The sequence below is a fragment of the Rhinichthys klamathensis genome, unplaced genomic scaffold (assembly GCF_029890125.1).
Source record: "Rhinichthys klamathensis goyatoka isolate OS25496 unplaced genomic scaffold, OSU_Roscu_1.1 h1tg000733l_1, whole genome shotgun sequence".
NCBI classification, from domain to species: domain Eukaryota; kingdom Metazoa; phylum Chordata; class Actinopteri; order Cypriniformes; family Leuciscidae; genus Rhinichthys; species Rhinichthys klamathensis.
In genome coordinates this window covers 108,536-120,652 of record NW_026607146.1, presented here as the reverse complement: position 1 = coordinate 120,652, position 12,117 = coordinate 108,536, and the positions used below count along the sequence as shown (strand labels likewise).

The following is a 12,117-nucleotide window of genomic DNA, read 5'->3' as shown; positions in this document are numbered from 1 at the left end:
ATATGTCACTGTCCAATCGAATTCTGCTGAGACGTAGGCTACCTAACAGTAATCAGGAAATAACGATTTATTTTATTTTATAGAGAGCAGCAATTTGACTGAACAGACTGGACGAGAATGGATCAGATAGAAGTATCACACAGTCATGGTCAGTAAACTCTAGATGTACAAGTTCGTGCATAGTAATGAGTTAAATATGGTTTCGTTGTAAGAGTATCCACAGGAAAAAACATAAATTACCATGTTTTGTTCAATGTAGCTATTTTTTATTTTTATTTTTTATAGTGCCTATAATGTCTTAGAAAGTAGACTTTAACGGTCACAGATATACTAGTTAGACTACTGATCTTACCAATTTGACTACATTTTCTTACGGGATTGTTTAGAGATAATAGTAAATTTAAGACATGTATTCGTCAAATTCAGATTCTGTCATGTTGATTTTCAGTGACAGCTAGCAGTACAGTAACACTGTAATAATAGTCAAAAAGATTGGTCTTACTGCTATCAAATTTACCTAACAGCTTTGAAGTCAGTCGTGGCAGTGAAATAAGGCCAAAGTTACATTCATCAGATGTTTGGTCAACAGAGGTAGACCTATAGTATGTCATATTTGTAACACTTAATGAAATAGACCTCTAAACCTCCAAATCGATAAGTCATGCACCAAATAAAAACTTAATGAAGCAATTAGTGTCTGTCTTCAGACCTGGTGTGTGCTCATTATACAATATTATTATCGAGGGAGCAATAATGTCAATAGCCAGCAGCAGCTGATATTCACAGAGCCTTTTTATTACTGTCTTTATTGCTGATTAAAACCAAACAACACAAAAAGTAATGTAACTTACACAGTATGGTAAATGAAACCACTCATATGGGAGGTGGGAGAAGATTATTTATGCATACTATTTCCTAAAATAGCTACAGTGGCTTTAATATTACATTTATTTCAGCTTTCCCCTCATACAGTATACAGTCAGCTAGTCATTATTGTAAAATAAACCCGACAACAAATATAAATATGTGGGAATTAAATATTGATTTGAGGTAAAATTATTTTATAATTTTACCTGGTATACTATCTTAAGGGAAAAAAGGTTAAGAAAAAATAGCCCATTGCAATATACTAAATCGTCCTTGTAACAAGACAAACACTATATTATAATAATATTAATACTGAAATCCTCATCACAATCAATAATAAAGATGCAAGATGGCATCAGTTGGATTTGTATGAAATGAGAGAGCGAGTTAGCAATGTGATATGAGAGACATCGAATAGCGCCAGTTTCAGTTATACCCAAATGATCATGTTGCAAGGACAATAGGGATATTAGGACATATCTGACCTTTGAATGAACTGTAATCAAGTATTCTACACTCAAAAGATGTATGTATTTGAATTACATATTAAAATGTCCATCTATGTGTATAGCAGTTTCAACATAAACAAACTAATAAACTGAATGTAGTGCATATTTACCAGTCATACATAAATGAAACGTGGGACTGGTCAGATTTCTGTAATAATACTAATAAACTGAATGGGTTTTAAATACACAGTAGCCAGGTTTATATTTATCATCAATAAATCCAATTTGTTTCAATCTCATACATTTAATTGAACATTGCTTGTTTTCACATATTAGCCATACTTCTCATACTTTTTAGTTGTAAATTCATATTTTATTTTCAAAATGAACAGATGTATGTTGATTCTAAGCAATTTGATTAAATTAATAAATACAAATAAGGTTATTTAAATAAAATCAGATAGATGAAAATAGTTGATTTTTTTGAGTGAATCTTATGTGTCTTACCTATTTCGTTACAATTGACAAATATGCATCACTTTAGTTTATTAGTTTATGTTAAAACTGTAATCCAAATGGATAGAATTTTTATATGCAATCAAGTACATACATATTAAATTTAGGTCTAGAGTGGTGTAAAAAAAAAAATCAATTGGCCTGTTTTTTTTTTTTTTGCTCTGACAATAATTTTTTGTTATGTCTATATCTTTCTTTTTTCCACAGAAGAAGGGATTAATTTATCTTACTCTCCCAAACTGAGATTGGTCCTGGTTGGAGTGACAGAAGCTGGGAAAAGTGCTGTTGGTAATGCCATTCTGGGCAAGAAAGCCTTTGATGAGGTTGGGGTAAAGACTCGAGTGAGTTTCCCATGTCAGGGTCTGGTGAGAGGACAGCAGGTGCTTGTTGTTGACACTCCGGGGTGGGAATGGTTCAACGTCAATGGCTCCTCTGCATCAGTATGGACGGTGAAGAAGGAGATAATGAGGAGTATGAGTCTGTGCCAGCCTGGTGCCCATGCCCTGCTGCTGGTGGTACCACTGTCATTCTCGTTCTCCCAGCGTGAGTGCCATGCCGTGGAGGAACACGTTGAGCTGTTTGGTCCAGAAGCCTGGAGTTGCAGTTTGGTGCTCTTCACAGTCTTAGACAGAAAACAGTTACGTGGTTCCACCCTAAAGCAAGAAGTGAAGTTGAACGTGGAGCTAAACAGGCTGGTTGAGAAATGTGGAGGCCGTTTTCATGCTCTGTACAGCAATCCCACAGAAGGCGAGAACCAGGTGGATGAACTTCTGGCCAAGATCACGAAAATGATGGCTACCAATGGAAGGACTATGCTCTACAGTGAGAAGGTATTGGAACAGGCCAGAGAAATGGAGAAAGAAGAGGAGAGAAGATTGGAGGAAGAGCGAAAGAAGAGGGAAGAGAACATAGAGAAAGTGAGAGAGGCATTGAAGGCAAAGGAGTTAAGAAGGTCGAGAAGGAGAACAGACCAACATATATTGGACGGTAAAGTACTGAACACAAGTAATATGAGAATAAAAACCTCAAATATGTCTATATTTTATTATTTATACTTTTATATTTTAGCTTGATAATGACATTTTTTAGATAATTCATAGTTCAATGCTTTCAAAAAAATACAGATAGATAGATCTGTTAACTAGTGTGTGCTGCTAGAAAACGCCAGTGGTTGATTTTGTTTAGATTAGTTCGGAATAATTTTCGTTTGGCGAAGCAAAAACAGACGAAGTAACTGAATATTACATAAAATGTGAGTATACAAAAACATTCATTTGTGTTATAACAAGTTTATGAAACTTACTGATTAACTGCGGCTTCATGACTACAGCCAAATCACGAACAGCAGCACTCTTGCTCGTGTCAAAGTCAATACGCTGAGGATGTTTTTCTTGTTTTCTACAGATGAGGAACAGAAAGCCTCAACTAGATACAATCATAACAATGACCTGCCTATCAGTGGCAGAAGTAACTTTCTTCAGAGCTGCAAACAACAATGAACAATGAAAAGGACCCCAGGATAAAACAGTCATATCCACCCCTGCAACTTCCACAACTCACCACCAGAAGCCAGGCCATCATCATTTCTCATCTGTAGTACCTGATCCAGACACTACAGAGTTAACCTGTAACATCCAAAGCAACTTACAAATGAGGAACACAAACATGCTTAGGCACTTTATTTACATAATTATTGTTAATGATTTACAATATCAAAGCTCATAATACATTGTTGTAATGTTTTGCATTCAAACATTTCCTTTTAAACAAAATGCTCTGTCATGGTAACAAAAGAATATAGGCCTATCATGACATTTTTAACAATTTAAAAGTGTACAAATAGTATGACTTCCACAATGTTCTGCTCTGCTTTTACCAGTTTTGGGGTTTCAATTTTAAATTGAAAAATAAATTAAAATTGTAAAATTGTGTGGTGCTAAATTAAACCAGGGGTTTTCTGTGACATTTTAGAAGTGAAACTGTTTGTCATTAAAATTTATTTAAATTTCCTTTAATATGTAAAAGTTGTTCTTTTCATGCTTGTCTTTGACAAAATGCTTTGGCCAGAATTACTGTAAAAATGCTAAAAGTGCTACATTCGTTTTCAATCCTCTGCTACAATCAGTCTGCATCTTTCAGAATTTCCTTTTATGCTTATACACTCATTTTATTATATCACTTGATCTGTCAGTGTTTAACTGAAGCACTCGAAACTCTCACACCCTAAGAGCAAATAACACGTGTGATAAACAGCAGATACATTCACGGTGATACAAATAAGGTGTAACCAGACCACTTATCCATAATAAAAACAGTCCATTATGATTGACAGATAAGACACACACATAAGTGCAATTACCTTTTTTAATAAACAGTGTGTAAATCATATGTACACGTAAAGTTTTCAGCTCAGACTTCCACCAGTATGCAAGGATTTTTAACTCCCAAAACATTCATTCAAAACATTCATTTGTGCTATATATCAAGAAGATATCAGTAATGCTGTTATTTTGCAAACATTAATTATTACCAAACCAGAAAGACTGAAATAAAACTGTAGGTGCTAAGTTGATCAATTAGTGTTCGAGGACAGCAGGTCTAACTGTTGGTCTAAATTGATGCTCATCTCAGCTCTTCTCAATCTTGAAACATTCTTTTTAAAGCTTTTTAAGGAAGAAAACGTTGCTCCAACACTTCCTGACTCTTTCTAAACCTCCAAATTCCTATGCATAAGGAATCATGGATCTGCTGCCAGGCCTCCAGTTCAGATTTCCATAGAGCTGCTCTGGAGCGGATAAGCAGAGAGGCCTCGCTCTTGCTCCCTTTGGCCAGACTTATACTGTCTTTGCAAATAAAAATGACATCTAACCCAATAAAGAGGGCATTTAGAGTGATGAATCCAGCTCTAGCAGACTTTGAGAGAGCTAGTGGGGTCCCTTTTGCCAGCTGGCCAATGTCGGGAAGGTCTGCTGCCAGTTGGGGAATGCTACGAGCACTTTGTGCTTCCTGGAGCCCGACCTTTGTTGCAGTCGCAATCACCTCGTCAGTTTTGAGTACTTTAACAGCTGAAGCTGCATCTACCAGAACATCAATACCTTTGCCCACACCTCCTGCACAAGCTATCAACTTTCCTGCTTTAAACATATCCACAACATTGGGTTCCTCTATATGCTCCTCACTACAGGCCTGCTCGAGACAGTCTAAAATCTTCCCCACATCATCCATGTATCTCTGAAAAATGTTCTGTGCATTTTTCCCATGGTGACAGTTGACTGCTGCTTCAGTGATGCCTGTGACTAAGCTATTGACCCCACTGGTCACCCCCAGACCGACACCTGTCAGAGTGAGAGCCAATGACACTCCTGCAGTGACAGGGACAAGAGCAAGACCAACAATGGACAAAATACCCCCTGCTATCCCAACCGAACTTCCAGCCACAGTGGAGATACTGGCCCCCATCTTCATCTTGTCCAGCTGAACTGCATTCTCCTCCAGGTCTGACAGGAACTTCTCCATTCTAGAGCGACACTTACTGAATAAACCAATGAAGTGCAGAGCGTGGTCCTGAAAAATGAAGGTCAGCTTTGTGTTCTGGTCCATCCTAGACATTAATAGAAAAAAATACAGTTTACAGCCACATTTCACACTGCACCAGAGTGTGAAGAAAACATCGGATCATAAAAACAGGTCTCACCTTATTTTGCACAACTGCTTCAAATGATCAAGCATTTTTTGCATGGAGTCCTCACTTAAGTTCAAGCTGAACTTCACAGGTTGAGCCTTCTCATATCTGTCAAGAGTTTAAGTAGGATTAAGAAAGACTATATTTTAGAGATTATCAAAAAAGCAAATAATCTTTGAATTCAGGTTGAACGATTCCACCCAGTTTGGCCTATAGGTTATGATGAATAATGAAGATGTTTAAATCTTACCTCATTATTACCCCAATATTTATAATACTTACCTATAAGTATCTTCAGTCCACAAAAAACTCTTGGATCTGTGAGGGGTGAAAATGCCATTGAGATTATTGTGATAATCTGTGTGTTTTAACATGTTTATCAAATTACTATCCTTTTAAATGAACATTGCATGAATGCCAGTACTAACTTTTTCTCCATTCTCTCGCAGATCTTTTCTGTGATACGTATGTATTTGTCTAATTGAAAGGCTAGGACGTCCACGTTACTGAGTGAAGGAAGGAAGAAGGTTTCTGCATTTCGTTTAAAGTGGATAAGGAGAGGAGAGGCCATTCTGGCAGCTGTGATGACTGATCGCACACTTTCAGGACTCTCACCCTTTGGCAAGAAGCTCCGTCCAGTGAAGACAAATAGTGAGGTGACTGTGAGCTTCTCCACTGCATCCAGGAAGTGGTCAAGTTTCTCCAAACCCTCAAGTGTGTCCTTCAGGACAGCACCCAGTTCCTTCTCCAGCTCCTGGAGTCTGGAGTCAGCCGTTACCTGAGTTAAACCACTCCACAGGTACTCCCCAAAAGCCTTGGCTTTGTTCTCGGAGCGCTGAACATGGTCAAACTTAAGACTGACTTTATCTGCTTGGTCCTTGATGTCTCTCATCTTCTCCAGCTCTGTCTCTCTCTGAAGGGTCCATTTTTGTTGTTTGTCACAGAAGTCCCTCACTGTCTGAATGTAGTTGAGTGTGTCCACTACATACTCCGACAGGAGCTCCTGTAATTGTTCCCTGTGTCAAAACAGAGCAATTTACATAGTAACGATGATATTTCCTATCTAAATAAATATGTGATTAATGCATTTCAAAATAATTTAATCAACAGTTTAAACTACTTAGTAGGTAGTTTCTGAGCAGGCAGAGCAGATTTTCAGAGAAATGTTTTTCCAGCCATTCAGAAGAGCTATTCTTGGTTGGTGTAGTTCATATTGAGATCTAAGTTAAGTTGTTGACTACAGTTTGTTGTGGTGTGTTTAAATTTTTAAACTAACTCTAAAAATCGCTGGGTTAAAAACAAATCAATTTGGCAACCCAACACTGGGTAAAATATTGGACACAACACATGGGTTACACATTTTAACCCAATGTCAGCTCATTAGACTAAATTTTTGACCCCATAAATGGTTATTATTTCCATCTTTTTTGTATCAAATGTTAGGCTAAATATATTTATTTAATTTATATAAATAATTTTTATAAATAGGCTAATATATTGATACAATTTATTGAAGTCTATTTTGGAAATGAATGGAGATTACACAAATAGTCTATATAAAATAAATTTATTCGATGGAAAGTAACAACATAAAACATTTAGGAAGTGGCAGGAGCAGTAGACTCAGTGGCTGGCATTTGTGGGAAGAAGAAAACTGGTATCAGTACGTGAATTGTATATTCTAGTTTAACAGATGACAATATATTGTGTTTGCTATATTAAAGAAGATTAACGAGTTCCTTTGCCCATAAAATCTTTAAGATATTAGATTAAACTTATTTGGCTTGCTGTCCACTGGAGAGGGGCTCGATGAAGCAGCTTCAACTCGAGCTCTGATATATAAAAGGGCGAGGTACCAAAGATGAAGGTGGAGTTTGGGGATGTGGAGGGATACTGGAACAGCTGATGCTAGAGTGAGGTAAGCGGCTGCTTATATACTCAGGCTGTTGATTGAAAGATTAGATTGGCTCACTCCTCCCTAACTTACGTTTAGGAACTTCATAAAATGCTTTCTGTCTCCTTTGTCAGATTTAAGCCTCACCTTCCGTCAAACACTCCCATTATATTCAACAATTTAAGTATGGCAGTGGTATCCAATAGCGTCTGGCTGCAGACTTGCACTTGCACTATCAGACTTGCACTCTCAGTCACCTGCGCTTCCTCTGCAAGTGACGTCACTTACTATATAGTTAGGGTAGGATTAGGATTTGGTTTAGGGTTAGTTGCATGTAAATATGGATAATTTACTGTTATTGCAATGGTAAGTACATGTCTGAGAGCGATCCGGTTTAATCCAGTTTGGCAAACCAGCAGTGGGTTAGCTATAACCCAGCAGGCTGGGGGTAGTTTGTGAGGAGGAGCATCGTTTCTACTGTGAGTGAAACTTAACCCAGCAGTTATACAACAATGTGAAAATAACCCAACAGGCAGAACACAGAATTCTAGGTAAAAACAACAACAACAACCCAGCACATTTTAGAGTGCTGCACAACCAGGTTATGGAACTCTGTATTAAGAGCTTAATAAGAACATTAAATTCCCGCACCCAAACAAAACTGATGGAAAGATACAAAATTGCCAACTTGTTTTTCTGCATTCTCGGCTGTTGTTTTGTGATAGGCTATCTCATCTGAAGATAATTGTTTTTGATTACTAAACCCTCCACAAACTGTTTATAGCCTAATGTTCTTAATTCACGTTGAAAATAGAATTTAAAGTTGCTGTCTTTTTTCTGTTTGATTACATACTGACATGACTTTTTATTTTGGACGTAACTTTGTGTAATTATAAATTAAGGAAAAAAGCTGATACAAAACGATAACAAATAGCCTACTAAATGTACCCACCTGGTGCCCATTGTAGCCTATTTCAGAGTAGTCTACTGATGCTGATGGTAAGCTTTGGTGATGAAACTTGTCCAACTGAGTTGAGAAAGCAAGAGGGAAATCTTTTGTTTTCGCTCCGGACGGAGGTTTAAGTTTCGCTTTCCTTTCTCAGTTTTCTTTGCTCCGCCCCTCAGCACAGAGGTTCAAGGGTTCAAAAGAATTGTGCGTTAATAACCGGTCAAATGCAATCTCAACAGTAACTGTGCGTTCACACCGGACGCGAATAGCGCGTCAAATTCGCGTCTACCGCGTCTAGTTTGACGCTTGACCACTTTGTGTTAATTCGCGTGTCAATGGCGAATTCGCGTCAAACGCGTGAATGCACAAATAGCACTAACTAAATCATTCGCGCGTAACGCGCTTAACGCGCCAGACGCTCAATTCGCGCGAACTTGACGCGCGAATGAGGCGTATTCGCGTCTACCGCGCCGCGCTCTACGCCTCATTCGCGCCGCAGGAATTTTTTACGCGCGTAACGCGTCTTTGCATTGACTTAACATTGAAATCACTCGCGCCTGACGCGCTATTCGCGTCCGGTGTGAACGCACCATAAGGCTACTCTCATGAAAAACACTTTCTCATGTTAGCATCGTGTTTTCGGTCGTCACGTCACCGACCCTTGACAATATGAATGGCGCATTGTATGGATGTACCCTGATGGTGATGACTCAGTCTGACATTCCAAAGCTCACATGCCTTTTGGGATAATGTGTTTGTTCCATCCAGCATCCACGCGAGGGCACTGTAAGCTAAAATGTCTACACTCAGGGCTATTGGGTTCCATGTTTTCGGAGTTATGGTTATGAGCTGGATGGCAGAGGCAGGCTAAATACACATAAATTGCACAGATATCAACATAAATAAATACATAATATTCAATAAAAATAAACATAAATAAGACTTATAATGGCATCTTTTTATGAATGAAGGCCACACTGATACTAATACTGATGTATCAATGAAATAATATTTCATTGACACTTCAATGAAATAACAAATTAACATTTTTCAAAAAATTACTTTTAATTTAAGTGAACTTAAAACCAATCCTCACATAAACCCATTATAATAAATGTCATATTTACCTGTGCCCTTCCTACCTGTCAAACAGGTAGGAAATATACAGAAATTGAAAAAAGTTATCAAACAGTTTGCACTGCATTAATTAGTCAAGAGCAGTGAGTGATTTTCTCTGTTATCTTTGTTCTTTGATTAACATTAATTGCAGACAGCATGGCTGCTGTCAAGTGGCTGCTGTCACTTTAAGACCAGCCACTGCTGACAGAGAAGTAGGCCTATCTCACACGCGTCTCATTCATAGACTGTAAAAAAACATAGGGTGCTTCTCATTTCTTATTTGTGCATCCTCGTTTCCTTTCCTCGCTTCCTTTCCTCGCGTCTCAGCTCCACCCCCTGTAGGACGCGAGGGAAGGCTGCAAGGAAAAAAAAATGAGGACGGAGGAATTGAATGAAAGCTTTTTTATACATTGGAATACTTGATCACTCGAACGTCACTTCACTGCGTCATCAGCAGCGCTCAAAGGATCTGCCCTTATGTTGTTAAAGTTTGTTTATTTAAGAAATTAATAATAAATAATAATAAAGCAAGATACCTTGTTGAAATATGTGAGTTGTGTGGTTAATGTAAACTACAAAAGTAAAGTATAAATTCAAATGATTGTGACAGATGTGATGGGGGAGGAGAATTGATACGTGCGTCATGTTTAGTCGATAAAACTCTTCCGCAAAGGGTACACCTGTGTATCCTCGCTCATAGCTCCTCTGGAAGCCTCCTCACTCCTCGATCCTCGCCTCCTCGCGGTGCAATTAGAGAATTGAGATGTCCTTCAAGATGGCTGAGCTCGATCGGTTTCCGGGTCATAGGATGGCCGGACGGAGGAGCGAGGAGACGAGGAGGGATATTGAGAAGCACCCATAGACAGTAAAAGAAATGGACACAGCGACCCCATAGATTTCAACGGAGAAAGTTGAAGCCCATAAAAGCACTCACTTCCTGATAGCCAAGCGCACTGCGCAGGCTCAAAATGAGCTTGACGACGTAGAGGTCACGTGAGCAACCGTTCTGACCTTCTAGTAGCTGTGCCGAGACAAATCTGAATTGAAATCTGAAACAAATCTGTTGTTGAAATATTTTGTCCCGTTGCTTTTATTAACTCTCTATCTATGGGCTTCTCCCTTGACTTTATGCCTCCATGTCCACCCGATTGCCTCATAGACAGTAAACGATTGCCTACGAGCTTCTACTTCTGTCTATATGGTAATTTCTCTACTGTGCGACAGAGCGTCCCGTGGTTATGACGCAATCGTAAGCCTATTTTTTACAAAAACAGCTTCTACGGGACCTTAACGTAAGATACAAAGTAATGGAGCCTTTTATCCATTGTCCCGTTTCTTAAGAAATAAATAATGGACATATTGAGTCTTTGGACGTCTCAGATGTAAATTTATTCGCTGTCAAAGTGACGCCAAAATGAATGGGAGTCAATGGGATGCTAACAGAAGGTGATAGCCAGCTACAATGGCGGCCTCCGGAGGCAGCTTCAACTTCCGGCTGATGGATTACCCCCTTGTAAAAAAAGAGGTCCATGTCTGATATGTAACGTAGATGGTTACGGGCATAGCATATTTACGTCCAAAGGCACAGCAGAGTTGTGCTTTTTGCCGTACATGTTAAAGAATACAGGATCGAAGTGCGCATGCGCAACATGGGTTTTTCGCTTGTCTGCAATGAATGGACCGTAAAAGCACTGCTTATTCTACCATTTGGTTTTTATTTGATTTTGCGTAACTGCTACATTTGTCATCGTAACGTCTAAACAATTGGAATAACACCCATATTGCATATATAAATCACAAGAATAAACAGTAAAAATACAAATACAAGTTTATTATTTATTAAACATTTTTATTTTTTTATTTTGGCAGGTTTGCCTAGTTTGACTGTGTTGACCCAGATCGCACGTCACTGATGCAGTGTCATAATACATCTCTGACATTTATAACAAACCAAACCGTTTGAAAATCGGTAGAAAATTGAGCATTAAGTTATTGTTATTTAAAAAGCACCCTTAGATTAAATTTGTATTAGCACACATGTAAACGAGATTTTGCCAACAAAAGAAACACAGATGGATTTCACACTCATAGGCAGCCTACATATAATACACAAAATAAATCCATTAACTCGATTTTTCAAATCAGAAATTATTTCATTATGCTTTCATGTAACATGTTTAATGCATTGGATTGGTTGTGTCCTTTCGCGATCGTGATACGCATAGGTGAAGCTGTCTCTTTAATTGCCCACTTTGCTTGTGTGTGTGCGTCCCGCTCAGGAAATTTGTTAGCTGACTTTCTGACATGGCCGGCTGCCTTTAGCCTTAAAATATGAATTGTCCATTTTTAATCATGGGCATACGAAATTGGCTCAAGAAAGCTCAAACCTACATCCGAGAGCGATCGCCTCGTCGTCGGCCTGGTCTAGAGGTATGTCTATACAGGACTTGTGTCTAGCTGCTGGCTGGTCTTCGTAGAATACATTCGCCAGGTTTTATAAGTTGGATGTACCCTCTGTGGCGTCGCGAGAGCTTTCGGTGAGTTAAGTTTTCTCATTGTAAGATTATAGTAGCTACCTTTTTATAGCTAACTCTGTTATGGTTCTTCGTGAGCCTGTCCCGCTGTGCTTATGGCACCACTC

The 12,117-nt window shown here is 38.6% G+C and overlaps 2 protein-coding genes across 2 annotated transcripts; one reads left to right on the top strand and one right to left on the bottom strand.

The window, feature by feature from the left end:
- The first annotated feature begins 69 nt into the window (after positions 1-69).
- Positions 70-3,856, top strand: LOC130077385 (GTPase IMAP family member 4). The gene is made up of 3 exons (XM_056242621.1): positions 70-148; positions 2,040-2,819; positions 3,237-3,856. The coding sequence occupies exons 1-3, from the start codon at positions 118-120 to the stop codon at positions 3,329-3,331; spliced, it is 906 nt and encodes a 301-aa protein (XP_056098596.1). The 5' UTR covers positions 70-117; the 3' UTR covers positions 3,332-3,856.
- Positions 3,857-4,413: 557 nt separating this feature from the next.
- Positions 4,414-8,533, bottom strand: apol (apolipoprotein L). Its single transcript, XM_056242617.1, has 5 exons — positions 8,361-8,533; positions 5,943-6,530; positions 5,797-5,832; positions 5,527-5,622; positions 4,414-5,433 (listed from the first exon to the last, which is right to left on the bottom strand). The coding sequence occupies exons 1-5, from the start codon at positions 8,369-8,371 to the stop codon at positions 4,500-4,502; spliced, it is 1,665 nt and encodes a 554-aa protein (XP_056098592.1). The 5' UTR covers positions 8,372-8,533; the 3' UTR covers positions 4,414-4,499.
- Positions 8,534-12,117: the final 3,584 nt, after the last annotated feature.

Excerpts from the sequence above, each read along its gene's own strand:
- LOC130077385 (XM_056242621.1), top strand. The coding sequence starts at position 118 with ATGGATCAGATAGAAGTATCACACAGTCATG. Across the intron at positions 149-2,039 it reads AGAAGTATCACACAGTCATG|AAGAAGGGATTAATTTATCT; the intron begins GTCAGTAAACTC and ends TTTTTTCCACAG. Across the intron at positions 2,820-3,236 it reads AGACCAACATATATTGGACG|ATGAGGAACAGAAAGCCTCA; the intron begins GTAAAGTACTGA and ends TGTTTTCTACAG.
- apol (XM_056242617.1), bottom strand. Across the intron at positions 5,623-5,796 it reads TGGACTGAAGATACTTATAG|ATATGAGAAGGCTCAACCTG; the intron begins GTAAGTATTATA and ends AACTCTTGACAG. Across the intron at positions 5,434-5,526 it reads AAGCAGTTGTGCAAAATAAG|GATGGACCAGAACACAAAGC; the intron begins GTGAGACCTGTT and ends ATTAATGTCTAG.